We start from the raw sequence: 12,951 nt of genomic DNA, 5'->3' as shown, positions 1-12,951 counted from the left end.
GTCCCAGGGGGTGGGGGGACAGACCTGGCACTCAGGAATGGTGCAGGTGTCCTGGGGGATAGGGACAGTCCTGGGTGACAGGGACAGTCCAGCAGCATCTAACGGGTCCCCGATGAGGTGACCAAGAGCTGGCACCTGTCCCCCACCTGTTCCACCTTCACCTGCTGCCCTGGGCACACAGAGGGGATTGGAACGTGGGGTCCTGCCCAGGTGGGGGCTCCCACAGGTGGGGGCCTCACCCGAACCCCCCGGCCGGGCAGAGCCAGGCACTGCACCAGGAGCAGCCAGGACGGGGGGACAGGATGTGACAACCCCACAGGGCAGGTTCCACCCCCGTGTACCCTTGGGTGACCCCAGCCTGTGCTTCCACACGTGCCACCGAGGCTGCCACGAGGGAGGAGCCCCCAGACAGGGAGGGGGCTCTCGGTGTTGGGGTCCCGCCTGCCGCGGGGGCAGGATTGGGGATCCAGGACATCACTGTCACCTCAGGCCAGGCCGCCACCGCGACCTCATCCCACGGCCGCTGCGGGGGTCCCGCATGGCCGGGACCACTCAGCTCCTCAGGCCGCGCTGTCCCCGGGCCCTGAACTGTCCCCGAGCCCCGCAGGACACTGGAGGGTCCCCGCAATGGCCGGGACCACTCAGTTCCTCAGGCCGCGCTGTCCCCGGGCCCCGCAGGACACTGGAGGGTCCCCGCAGTGCCCCGGGATCCCCGGGCCTCGTGGGGGGATATATCCCATGATCCTCCGCCGAGTGTACACGGGGGGATATATCCCATGATCCTCCGCAGAGCGTACATGGGGGGATATATCCCATGATCCTCCCGCTCGGGGGACTGTATCCCATGGCCTCCCGCGGCCGGCGGGGGCGGTATATCCCATAGTGCCCCGCGCCGGCCCCTATCTCCGGGGCGGGCCGGAAGCGGCCGGGCCGGGCGGCGATGGCGGCGCGGGCCGCGCTGCTGCTGCTGCTGCTTCTCATGGCGGCGGCGGCGCCGGGCCCGGCCCGATGCTCGCAGGGAGACCGAGAACCGCTGTACCGGGAGTGCCTGAGCCGCTGCGAGCGGCAGAACTGCTCGGGGGCTGCACTGCGGCACTTCCGCGCCCGGCAGCCGCTCTACATGGGCCTGACAGGTACCGCCCCCCCGCGCTCATTGGTTGACGGACCCTGAGGCCACGCCCCATGGGCTGCACCCACTGGGGGGCCACGCCCCTTCTGAAGCCACGCCCCCTCCTGTCTGAGGGGCACTGGGAGATGCTGGGGCCGAACTGGGAAGTGCTGGGGAGCCCTGGGCTGGCCTGGCCTGAAGCTGTTGGGGCATACTGGGGTTGGACTGGGAAGCCCTGGGTGATGCTGGGGGGGTGACTGGACCATGCCACCTCTATGCCGGGGGTCACTGGCTCATGCTGGTTGCTACTGGTCCATACTGGGAGGTGCTGGACAATGAAGTGGGGTCACTGGGCCATACTGGGGAGTCACTGAGTCATTCTGTGGGGACACTGGACTTTGCCAGGGGAGGTGTTGGGCCAGTTCGGGCATCCCTGAACCATCTGGAGGGACACTGGGCCATACTGGGAGCTACTGGGCCATGCTACTGGTCACCATGGGGACAACTGGGTGCCCTCCCAGACTGTCCGGTGATCCCCAGTGACGCCTGGGGTGTGGGCTGGGAGGATCCCCGGTACCACAGGGTGAACCCCCCCACTCCCATTACCCACTGGTGCATACTGGGAGGCACTGGTGTGTGCCGCAGGCTGGACGTGCCGGGATGAGTGCAAATACGAGTGCATGTGGCTGACAGTGCGGCTGTACCAGCAGGGCGGCCACCGCGTGCCCCAGTTCCACGGAAAGGTGAGGGGGGCTCCCCGGGGGGGTCAGATCGGGGTCCCCCGTGCCCGCTGACCCCGCTGTCCCCACTGTCCCCTCCCAGTGGCCCTTCTCGCGGTTCCTGTTCTTCCAGGAGCCGGCCTCCGCCTTCGCCTCCTTCCTCAATGGCCTGGCCAGCCTGGTGATGCTGCTGCGCTACCGGGCAGCCGTGCCCCCCGCCGCGCCCACCTACCCCACCTGCGTCGCCTTTGCCTGGGTGAGCCCTGCCTGCCTTTTCCCCGACCCTCTTTTCCCCCGACCCTCTTTTCCCCCGACCCTCTTTTCCCCCGACCCTCTTTTCCCCCGACCCTCTTTTCCCCCGACCCTCTTTTCCCCCGACCCTCTTTTCCCCCTTCTTTTCCCCCTTCTTTTCCCCCTTCTTTTCCCCCTTCCTTTCCCCCTTCCTTTCCCCCTTCCTTTCCCCCTTCCTTTCCCCCTTCCTTTCCCCCTTCCTTTCCCCCTTCTTTTCCCCCCTTCTTTTCCCCCCTTCTTTTCCCCCCTTCTTTTCCCCCCTTCTTTTCCCCCCTTCTTTTCCCCCCTTCTTTTCCCCCCTTCTTTTCCCCCCTTCTTTTCCCCCCCCTTCTTTTCCCCCCGCTTTTTTCCCCCCGCTTTTTTCCCCCCGCTTTTTTCCCCCCGCTTTTTTCCCCCCGCTTTTTTCCCCCCGCTTTTTTCCCCCCGCTTTTTTCCCCCTTTTTTCCCCCTTTCCCCCCCTTTTCCCCCCCTTTTTTTCCCCCTTTTTTCCCCCTTTTTTCCTCCTTTTCTTCCCCTTTTCCCCTTTATCTTTCCCTTCCCTTTTTCTCCTTCCCCTTCCTTCTTCCACTCTCTTCCCCTTCCCTTCCCCTCACCCCATTTTCCTTCCCCTTCCCCCAGATTTTCTCCAGAACCCCCCAATCCCACCCAGCTCCAGCCGTTCCCCCCTCCCCATCCCATTCCCATGGCCCTCAGCCCCCAAATCCCAAATTTCCCCCTTTCCCAGGTCTCCTTAAACGCCTGGTTCTGGTCCACCGTATTCCACACGAGGGACACGGCGCTGACGGAGGTGAGGGGGTGGCACCCCCAGAGTGTCCCCAAGCCCCCGGGGGTCCTGGGAGGTGACAGACCCTCCCCACCCCCCTTCCCACACTGCCAGCGCAGCTCAGCCATCCCCAAATCCCGCAGAAACTGGATTATTTCTGTGCTTCGGCCGTCGTCCTGCACTCCGTGTACCTGTGCTGTGTCAGGTGAGCACTGGGACGGACTGGGGGCACTGGGGACGGACTGGCGGCACTGGGGACGGACTGGGGGCACTGGGGATGGACTGGGGGGCACTGGGGACGGACCGGGGGGCACTGGGGACGGACCGGGGGGCACTGGGGACGGACTGGGGGCACTGGGGATGGACTGGGGGCCACTGGGGACGGACTGGGGGCAGACTGGGGGGCACTGGGGACGGACCGGGGGGCACTGGGGATGGACTGGGGGCACTGGGGATGGACTGGGGGGCACTGGAGGGCACTGGGGACGGACTGGGGGGCACTGGGGACAGACTGGAGCACACTGGGCTGTCCTGAGGCTTGGCTAGAGGCTGCAGGGCCACACTGGGACCAGACTAGGATGCACTGGGGCCAGCTACAGCTAGACTGGGGACTGTACTGGGAGGCATTGAGCTATACTGGGAGGCACTGGGTCTTGCTGGGAGGGGTCACTGGACCTTGCCACTTCTATACTGGCAGCCACTGGGCTGTGCCGGTTCTGTTCTGGGAGCTACTGGGGGTTGTGTTAGGGGTCACTCAGGTTATACTGGTGACTCTGGGCCATACTGGGAGGTGCTGGGTCGTGTTGGGGACCACTGGGTTTGTACTGGGAGCCACTGGACTTTACTGGGGAAGGTGCTGGCCTCTGTTGGGCCACTTTGGGCATCACTGGAGCTCCTGGGAGGACCCTGGGCCGTGCTGGGAGGACCCTGGGCCGTGCTGGGAGGACCCTGGGCCGTGCTGGGAGGACCCTGGGCCGTGCTGGGAGGACCCTGGGCCGTACTGGGAGGACCCTGACCATGCCCCTTCCCCACAGGACGCTGGGGCTGCAGCGCCCGGCCTTAATCAGCATCTTCAGAGCCTTCCTCCTGCTCTTCCTCGCCGGCCACATCTCCTACCTGAGCCTGGTGCGCTTTGACTACGGCTACAACCTGGTGGCCAACGCCGCTGCTGGTGAGCTGAGGGGCACTGGGATGGACTGGGAGGCGCTGGGATGGACTGGGGCTGTGTCAGGGGTCAGTCTGTGTGGTCTCCATCCCTGAGCTCCCCATTTTCCCAGGAATGCTGACCAGGAGTTTGGGTATCCCCCTGTCTCTGAACCCTCACGTTTTCCCAGGAATCCTGACAGGGTCCCCTCCTTTTCCAGGGATGCTGACAGGGTCTGGGCCCCCCTCCCCTCCTTTTCCAGGAATCCTGACCAGGGTTTGGGCACGCCCTCCCCTCCTTTCCCAGGAATTCTGACCAGGGTTTGGGCCCCCCTCCCCTCATTTTCCCAGGAATTCTGACAGTGTCTGGGTACCCGCTCCCCTCCTTTTCCTAGGAATTCTGACGGGGTTTGGGCACCCCCTCCCCTCCTTTTCCCAGGAATTCTGACAGGGTCCCCTCCTTTTCCAGGGATGCTGACAGGGTTTGGACATCCCCTCCCCTCCTTTTCCCAGGAGCGCTGGCAGAGTTTGGGCACCCCCTCCCCTCCTTTTCCCAGGAACACTGACAGGATTTGGGCCCCCTCCCCTCCTTTTCCAGGCATGCTGACGGTGGCGTGGTGGCTGCGGTGGTGCCTGCGGCAGGGCCGCCGCCTCCCGCACGTGTGGAAGTGCGCGGCCGCCGTGCTGCTGCTGCAGGCGCTGGCGCTGCTCGAGCTCCTCGACTTCCCGCCCCTGCTCTGGGTGCTGGACGCCCACGCGCTCTGGCACATCGGGACCATCCCCCTCAACGTGCTCTTCTACAGGTCAGTGAGACCCCTGCCCGTTTAAAATAGGGGTGGGGGGCTCCCCGTGTTCCTCAGGGGGGGTGCAGCACTTTCCCCCCCAGGGTTTGGGGGGCTCTGCTGTGGCCTGAGGGGGATGGGAGTGCTGGGGGACCCCTCCTGGAATTGGGGTGCTTGGGACCTCCCTCAGGTTTAGTGGGGTGCTGGGAGTGTCACGCTTGAAACTGAGATGCTGGGGGCCCCCTCTTAAAATTGGGGTGATCAGGGCCCCTTTGATCCATGGGGTGCTGGAGGTGCCATCCTCAAAATCAAGGGGCTGGAGACCCTATTCTTGTCCAGAGCGTGCTGGATACCCCCCTGTTAAAATTCAGGTGTCCCCCACAGTTTTCCATGGGGTGCTGGGAGTCTCAGCCTTGAAACTGGGGTGCTGGGCACCTCACTTGGGGTGCTGGGTGCCCCTCTCTTGGACCATGTCGTGCTGGGTAGATCCCTCTTGAAAATTTGGGGTGCTCAGGGCCCGTGGGTTTCCCATGGGATGTTTGTAGTCCCTCTCTTGCCCATAGCATGCACAGACCCCCCCCCCCCTTTTTAAATCAGGGTGCTGGGGGTCCCCTTCTTGCCCTTGGGGTGCTGCAGGGACCCCTCTGCTGCTCAGCAGGGGGTTGCAGGGGGTTGCTGTGCTCAGCTCTGGGGTTGGGGCTCCCCTAATCCCCCCCTCCCCACCCTGCATGGCCCAGCCAGACGGGGGGGCTGTGGCTCAGACCCCCCCTCACCCCCGCCCTGTCCCCCCAGTTTCCTGGTGGACGACAGCCTCTACCTCCTGAAGGCCAACTCCGACCTCTTCAAAGTGGACTAGAGCTGCCGGGGGGGGGGTGGAACCCCTCGTGCCCCCCCAGGGCCCTGCCCTGCCCTGTGCCAAGTGACCCCCCCGGCCCCCCCCGGCCTCCTGCCCCCCCCGGTTGCCTTCTGAGGTTTGTTTTTCTCCCCCCGACCCCCCGTGCCCCCCATCTCCCTGGAGGGGGGTGGGAATCCCCCCACTGCTGGGCGCAGAGGGGTCAAGGACAGCTGAGCCCCCCCAAAAACCCTCCCCATGCTGAGCTGGGGACCCCCACGAGGTGACAGTGGCTGCTGGGGGACACGTGGGTGATGTGGGGGTGGCTGTGTGCATGGGGGGGCCCTGCTGGGTGGCTCTGGCAGGATGGGGGGTGTTGTGTGGGTGCCTTGGGGCTGGGTGTGCCCCCTCCCGGCCCAGAGGGGCTGTGCCCCCCTCGTCCCCCTCCCCGGGTGTGCTGTGGGATGTGAATAAAGCTGAGTTCAATCTGTGCCGTGCTGGGTTCTTGTCCCCTCCTCGTGTCCCCTCCCTGCCCCAAGGGCACCCTGTGCCCCCCATGTCTGCCCTCCCCCACCCCCCAGTGCACCCCAGGCCCTTTTGCTGTCACCCACAGTGCACCCCCTGCATCCTTGCACCCCATTTCCCACCCTGCTTTCACTGTGTCCCACCCCGTGTCCCCCAAACCCCCTCAGCGTACCCCATATCCCCCCATCTTGCACCCCCTCACCCACCCCATACGTGCCCTGTCCTGCACCCCCTTTCCCACCTCGTCCTTGCTCTCTGCACCCCCCTTTTGTGCCCCGTTTCCCCCTCCTGTGAACCCACCCACCCGTCCCACCCTCCCCATGCCCTGCACCCCATCTCCCACCCTGCTCTCCCCCCATTCCCCCTCCCTGTGCCCCATTTCCCTCCCCACCCAGGGGTCCCTGACCCCCCCAGATCTCTGTGTGCCCCCTCAGCTCCTCCATCCTCTGTCACAGCCTCAGCCTTTTATTGTCGCCATCCCCGCACCCGCGGAGCCGATCCCACCCCGCCCACCCTCCGGGCCGCCGGGCAGGGGGAGATTCCCCGGCCTTTCCCGAGGGTTCCCCTCAGGCTTGCAGCGGTTTTTGCGCGTGGGCGAAGAACACCCCGTCCACATCATCCACGCCGGTGCGGAGCGCGGGGGGCATCGCGTAACTCCGCAGCTCCCGCAGCGCGAACCCCGCGGCCGCCAGCGCCTCCCGCACGTCCGATTCCTGCAGCGGCACCACGGGCAGGCGAGCGGCGCCCGCCAGGTAGAAGGACTCGCCCAGGGCCCCCAGCAGCAGAGCGTGGCCACCCGGGCGCAGCAGGTTGCCCACGTGGGCCAGCGCCCGCACGAAGGCGGCTCGGTCGGGGCTCACGGCCTCCAGGCAGAAGGCGGAGAGCAGCGCGTCGGCCGGGGGGCGCAGCGGGGCCCCCAGAGGCTCCGGGCGGTGCACGTCGATGGGAAGGATCCGCCGGAGGCGCTGGCGGAGGCGCCGCTCCTTGTCCTGCCACGGCTCCCTGAGGGGAGGGGGGACAGGGGAAAGGGGAGGTGGGGAGTGGGGTGGGGTCCGGGGGATGTGGGGAGGGGATTGACCCGGGAAACGCAGGGATCTGGGGATGGGATCAATCGGGAATCCACGGGGATGGGGGAGAGGATTCACCCGGCAAACGCAGGGATCTGGGGAGGGGATCAATCGGGAATCCACGGGGATGGGGGAGAGGGCACTGACCCGGCAAACGCAGGGATCCGGGGATGGGATCAATCGGGAATCCACGGAAATGTGGAGAGGGGATTAACCCGGCAAACGCAGGGATCTGCGAATGGGATCAACCGGGAATCCCCGAGGATTAGGGGATGGGATTAAGCTGGCACCCAGGGGAGTGTAGGGATGGGATGGATTCGGCACACACAGGGATGTGGGGATGGGATGGGTTCGGCACACACAGGGATGTGGGGATGGGATGGATTTGGCACACGCAGGGATGTGGGGATGGGATCAATCCAGCACACACAGGGATGTGGGGATGGGATCAATCCGGCACACGCAGGGATGTGGGGACAGGAAGAAGCTGGCATATGGAAGGGTGTGGGGATGGGTTCAACCCAGCACACGAAGATGTGAGGATGGAATTCTGCAGGGATCCGGGGTGGGGTCTTGCAGGGAAGCAGGGGTTGGGTGGGCATTGACCTGGGACACACAGGCATGTGGGGATGGGGTCCAGAAGGGACCCAGCACACACACAGGGATGTGGGGACAGGATCCTGCGGGGATGTGGGGTGGGATGCTGATTCCAGAACCTACAGGGACCCAGGAACAGGATTCCACTGGGGCAAACCCAACACACACGGGGACAAAGGGACAGGATCTCCTGGGGATCAACCCTGCAGGGATGTGCGTTTGTGGGGATGGGATCCAAAGCCACAGGGACATGGGACCAGGATCAGCTGGGCACCCACAAGGACACTCAGACAGGTTCCTGTGGGGATCAACCCTTCACCCACAGGGATAGAGACAGGATTCCATGGATATGTGAGGGTGGGATCCTGCAGGGATCACCCCAGCATCTGCAGGGACGTGGGACTGTGAACCCATGGGATTTGGGAACAGCGTCTGTAAGGATGTGGGGCTGTGCTGCCACGGGATTTTGCTGGCATGATCCTGTAGGGATCACCTCAGCATCTCTGGGAAAATGTGATCCCATGGAATTTGGGAGCACCGTTCTACAGGGATCAGCCTGTGAGGAGCTGGATCTGCCATCCCGTGGATTTTGGGGACACAATCCACCAGGGACCACCCCCAGCACCACCCTCCTCCTCCTGGGGTCCCTCGGCCCCCCCGTGCCCCCCATGCCCCCCTACCCGCGCCCCTCGATCTTGCAGACGTGCTGGATGAAGGGGCTCCAGTCGAAGGCTCCAGGCTCGCCCCGCGCCCACCGGGCCAGCTCCTCCCGGTTCACCGCCAGGTAATCGGTGGCCACGATCTCCTCGAAGTGGTCGCAGGCACTCAGCAGTTGGTAGATGGTGGGGCCCGAGCCCACATCGATCAACGTCCGCCCGTGGATCTCACCTGAGAAGGGGACAGGACATGTGGGGGGAGTCCCCAAACCGACCCGGGGAACTGGGAAAACCAGGGAGGGCCATAGGAGCTGACCGCGGGTGCTCCGTGCCTCAGTTTCCCCACCCCGAGGGGCTTAGGGGGGGTCCCCGCCGCCTTTCCCTCACCACTGGCGAAGGTCTCGGCCAAACATCGCAGCTTCCAGGGCACCACGAACTCCTCGGAGGAGAAGTCGGCGCGGGGCGGGAGGTAATTGTTGCGCAGGTACGCGCGGGGGTCGAAGTGCTCGTAGCCCTCACGGAGCGCGGCTGGGCTGCTCATGGCGAGGGGCTGCGGCTCCTGCCCCGCCGCCGCCGCTTTTTATCCCTGCCCGGCCCGGGGGGGCGGCGGGGAGCCGCGACGGCCCCATCCATCCAGCCCGCATCCCTCCATCCATCATCCATCCCGCCTAACGCGGTTAGCGCAGCGCCCCGGGCCGCGGCCGGATCCGTCCCGGAGCTGATAACGGCTCTGCCGCCCTTCCCGGGCTGCCGGGATCCAGGAATCCTCTCCCTGCTCCCGGGTTTGTCCTCCCCGCTCTGAGATGTGGCTGCGACCCCTCTGCGATGCCCCAGCCCTGCTCATGGGGGTCCCATGGGATGAGGATTGGGATAGGGGCAAAAATGGGATGAGGATGGGACGGGAATGGTGTGGAATGGGGGTGGGAAAGGATTGGAATGGGATGGGGATGGAAATGTGGAGGGATTTGGGGTGGAATGGGATGGGGATGAGAACGGGATTTGGATTGGGATGGGAAGGGATTGGAATGATGTGGGGTTTGGGATGGGGATGGGCTGAGCTCTCCATCACCGGTGAGCTGAGCGTGCTGGGCCTCAGCTCTGGCAGAAGCCAGCACCTCCTCTGCCAGCTCCCAGTGCCCCCAGTGCTCCCAGTGCTCCCGGTGCTCCCGGTGCTCCCAGTGCCCCCAGTGCCCCCAGTGCTCCCAGTGCCTCCAGTGCTCCCAGCACTCCCAGTGTTCCCAGCACTCCCAGCGCTCCCAGTGCTCCCAGTGCTCCCAGCGCTCCCAGCGCTCCCAGTGCTCCCAGTGCTCCCAGCGCTCCCAGCGCTCCCAGTGCTCCCAGAGCTCCCAGTGCTCCCAGCACCGTGGGATAAGGAGCAGGGAGGGACCCGCTTATGGGGCTGGGGGCGTTGGAAGGACCCAAATCCTGCCTGTGCCGGAGCTGTAGGAGGGACAGGCGGTCCCGGGAGGAAGGACCGGGATGGGGCCGGGCACAGGGGAGGGGACAGGGCCTGGCGGGGGCCCAGGGACAGCGGGATCCGGAGCGGGAACAGCTAATCTGGGCACTGGCACCGGGTGGGCGATGCGGGGGGGGTTATATAAGCACAACCCCCCCTCCAGACCCCCCCAGTCCCATAGGACACCTGGTCCCTCCAGCTGCTGTGCCTCAGTTTCCCCCTGTGCCACCATCCCCCCATCCCAAAAATGGTCCCTGTTGTCCCAAATCTTGTCCCCCGCCCTTGTAGCCCCCCCAAAAAGACGCTGCCGTGCCAAGGTAGGCCTTTTATTGCCCTACAAAGACCGAGGTTTGTACAACCCCTCCGCAGCCCCCCACCCCCCTCCAGCCCCCCCAGGGCACCCTCCAGCCCCGGGAGGGTTTCAGAGCTCCTCATCCTCGCATTCCCTTCTTTTCGCCAGGGAAACTGAGTCACGCCGGAGCTGCCGGGAGCCCCCCGAAGGGTGGGAGCCCCCCGACCCGCGGGGTCCTCATCCCCACCGGCCTCCACGACGCCCGCAGCGGGGTGGGGTCCCAGGCGAATGGGAGCCCACCCCCACCTGCCCACACCTTCCTGTGCTGCCTCTTCGGGGAGGCTGAGCAGACCCAGGCGCGTGGGTCCCCCCAGCCCCCCAACATCACCCTCCAGCCCCCCCCCGACCTTCCCCGGCCCCTCTGCCACGCTCAGCCCCGCTGGGCTTCGTGAGAGAGGGAGCGGGAGAGGGTGCGGGGGATCCCCCCCTTGGCTCCGCGGAGGTCTGAGGGGGCGAAGAGGGGCACGGGGAGGGTGCGGGCGTAGGGCAGGAGGTGCTGGGCCAGGGGTTGCCCCAGGACCCCCACCCGCAGCAGCCCCCAGGGCGAGCGCTGCTCCAGCACCCGCACGGCCCCGCGCTGCTCCAGCGTCTCCCGGCGCTGCGTGTCCACCTCCCGCCGGCACCACCTGGGCACGGGGCACTCGTGGGGGTGCGGGAGAAACCCCTTTGGGGTCACTGCACCCCACCAGGACCCCTGGAGACCCCCGTGTCCCGTCCTGCTCCATGGGAGACCCCCCCATGTCCTATGGACCCGCTCAGCCCAAGGGGAACCAACCCCATGGGAACCCCTGGAGACCCCCGCATTCTCCTGGCCCCTTGTGGAATCCTGGGCTCCCCCAGCCTCATAAGGACTCCCCATTTCCTCACAGGAACCCCTGAGACCTTCCCAATCCCTTTTGGACATCCCTACCACCTCTCTGGAGCTTCCCTGACCCCACAGGAACCCTCAGAAAGCCCCAAAGCCACAAGACCCCCATGAAACCTCATAATTTGGGACACTTGGAGCCCCCTCACAACCCCAAGACCCCATGGAAAATAACAAGTTTGGGACCCTTGGGCTGCCCAAAACCCTATCAGCACCCTTGGGGTCTCCTACAGCCCAAAACCCCCATGGAAATCCCCAAGTTTGGATTGGGGATCACCCCACAAACACCCCGTATTTTGGGATCCTAGGAGCCAAACCCCAAAACTCTCAGGAGACCCCACAATTTGAGACTCTTGGAGCACCCCAGAACCCCACAGAAACCTCACACTTCCAGAACCCTTGGAGCTCCCCACAACCCCATGGAAACCTCACATTTCAGAACCCTTGGAGCCCCCCACAACCCCAATTCCCACAAAAACACCCCCCAACCCTCCAGCAGCCAGTGCCCCCCGTGTCCCCAGCGCCCCTCACACCCCTGGCACCCCTCTGGCCGTGCCCCTCACCCGTCCTCGGGCCGGCTCCGGAGCTCCAGGTCCAGCCACTCGGCACTGAAGGTCTCTCTCTTGGACACGTCCTCCTCCTGGACACAGCAGCCCAGGCGGGCCGAGAGCAGCCCCTTGGAGCCCCCCACCACGCCAGGGCCCACCATGGTGCCGCTTTCCCCCCTCCCCGTGCCCGCCCTGCTTTTATGGCCCTGCTGGGGCTATTTTGGGACGCGCCGCTGGCACCGGGCGCTGCCAAGGGGGGAGAGCAGGGGCGGTGGCACCTCGGACACGTGTGTGGCACCCACGGGTGTGTCCCCCCCTCTGCTTCCCGCCATGGGGACGCTGCCAGCAACGTGATGGCACCAGCAGGACCCCCCTGGCACCCGCCCAGGGCACGTCTGGCCTTTCCCTGTCCCCCCGCAGCGCTGGGGTGACACGTGCCACCTCTGTGCCAGCCCGGTGCCACCCACAGCGGCCGCACCGCTGACCTCAGAGGGACATTGGGGTCTCTGCCAGTGTCCCCACAACCAGGACAGGGGTTTGGGGGTGTAGGGACCCCCAAAAGGGGTGTTTGTAGGGCCAGCAGTTGGGTGCCAGTGACCCAGGGCTCACGGGACGTGGCTGGTGACAGAGGGGACAGGGGAGTCCAGCCCCCCCAGCTGTCCCCAGGGGTGGGGGTCCCACCCCGGGGGATGAACCCAGGGTTGGAGGGACACTGGGGACAGCTGGTACAGACAGAAATGCTCCGGGGCGATGGAGCTGCCAGTGCCACCACGGGGTAGGGGACAGTGCCACCCACAGCCAGCGGCCCAAGGAGCCTGGAGACCCCACCCTTGGGTGCTGGGGGTGCCTCAGGGTGACCCCCACCCCCACATCTGCCCGCACCCCTTCGATCCCCTGCGTGACACGGGTGACACGGAGCTGCAAACAGTGCAAGGCTTTAATTCAGCCCCCACAGATTTGGGGGTGTGGGGTCAGACCCCCAAACCCCCGGGGGGTGCAGAGAGCCCGGGGGGGTCCTGTGGGTGTCCCCCACCCTCAGCGCAGCCCCCGGGGGGTGCAGAGAGCCCGGGGGGGTCCTGTGGGTGCCCCCCACCCTCAGCGCAGCCCCCGGGGGGTGCAGAGAGCCCGGGGGGGTCCGTGGGTGCCCCCCACCCCCAGCGCAGCCCCCGTGTGCGGGCGGCCCCGCGCCGCTGCCGCTGCTGCCGCTGTTTTTAGCGCAGCACACGGCGCTGGCAGGTAGAGGAGCC

At 66.0% G+C, this 12,951-nt stretch overlaps 3 protein-coding genes across 4 annotated transcripts; 1 reads left to right on the top strand and 2 right to left on the bottom strand.

Annotated features, from left to right (window-relative positions):
• Positions 1–878: 878 nt before the first annotated feature.
• On the top strand, positions 879–5,766 carry PGAP3 (post-GPI attachment to proteins phospholipase 3). Of its 2 annotated transcripts, XM_063403765.1 has the most exons (8): positions 881–1,133; positions 1,754–1,851; positions 1,931–2,083; positions 2,843–2,905; positions 3,025–3,086; positions 3,916–4,052; positions 4,623–4,827; positions 5,599–5,763. In XM_063403765.1, the coding sequence occupies exons 1-8, from the start codon at positions 941–943 to the stop codon at positions 5,660–5,662; spliced, it is 975 nt and encodes a 324-aa protein (XP_063259835.1). In that variant the 5' UTR covers positions 881–940; the 3' UTR covers positions 5,663–5,763. The 2 variants fall into 2 exon arrangements, with proteins under 2 accessions (XP_063259836.1, XP_063259835.1); XM_063403766.1 differs by lacking the exon at positions 1,931–2,083 and having other exon boundaries at positions 879–1,133; positions 5,599–5,766.
• A 918-nt stretch (positions 5,767–6,684) lies between these two features.
• PNMT (phenylethanolamine N-methyltransferase) lies at positions 6,685–9,681 on the bottom strand. Its single transcript, XM_063404973.1, has 3 exons — positions 8,871–9,681; positions 8,508–8,715; positions 6,685–7,165 (listed from the first exon to the last, which is right to left on the bottom strand). The coding sequence occupies exons 1-3, from the start codon at positions 9,022–9,024 to the stop codon at positions 6,730–6,732; spliced, it is 798 nt and encodes a 265-aa protein (XP_063261043.1). The 5' UTR covers positions 9,025–9,681; the 3' UTR covers positions 6,685–6,729.
• A 956-nt stretch (positions 9,682–10,637) lies between these two features.
• Positions 10,638–12,580, bottom strand: TCAP (titin-cap). Its single transcript, XM_063403759.1, has 2 exons — positions 11,720–12,580; positions 10,638–10,917 (listed from the first exon to the last, which is right to left on the bottom strand). The coding sequence occupies exons 1-2, from the start codon at positions 11,863–11,865 to the stop codon at positions 10,662–10,664; spliced, it is 402 nt and encodes a 133-aa protein (XP_063259829.1). The 5' UTR covers positions 11,866–12,580; the 3' UTR covers positions 10,638–10,661.
• Positions 12,581–12,951: the final 371 nt, after the last annotated feature.

The sequence above is a fragment of the Prinia subflava genome, chromosome 8, assembly GCF_021018805.1.
Source record: "Prinia subflava isolate CZ2003 ecotype Zambia chromosome 8, Cam_Psub_1.2, whole genome shotgun sequence".
In the NCBI taxonomy this organism is placed as follows: Eukaryota; Metazoa; Chordata; class Aves; order Passeriformes; family Cisticolidae; genus Prinia; species Prinia subflava.
Note: the sequence above shows the minus strand (reverse complement) of the source record. Positions and strands in the feature narration are given on the sequence as shown.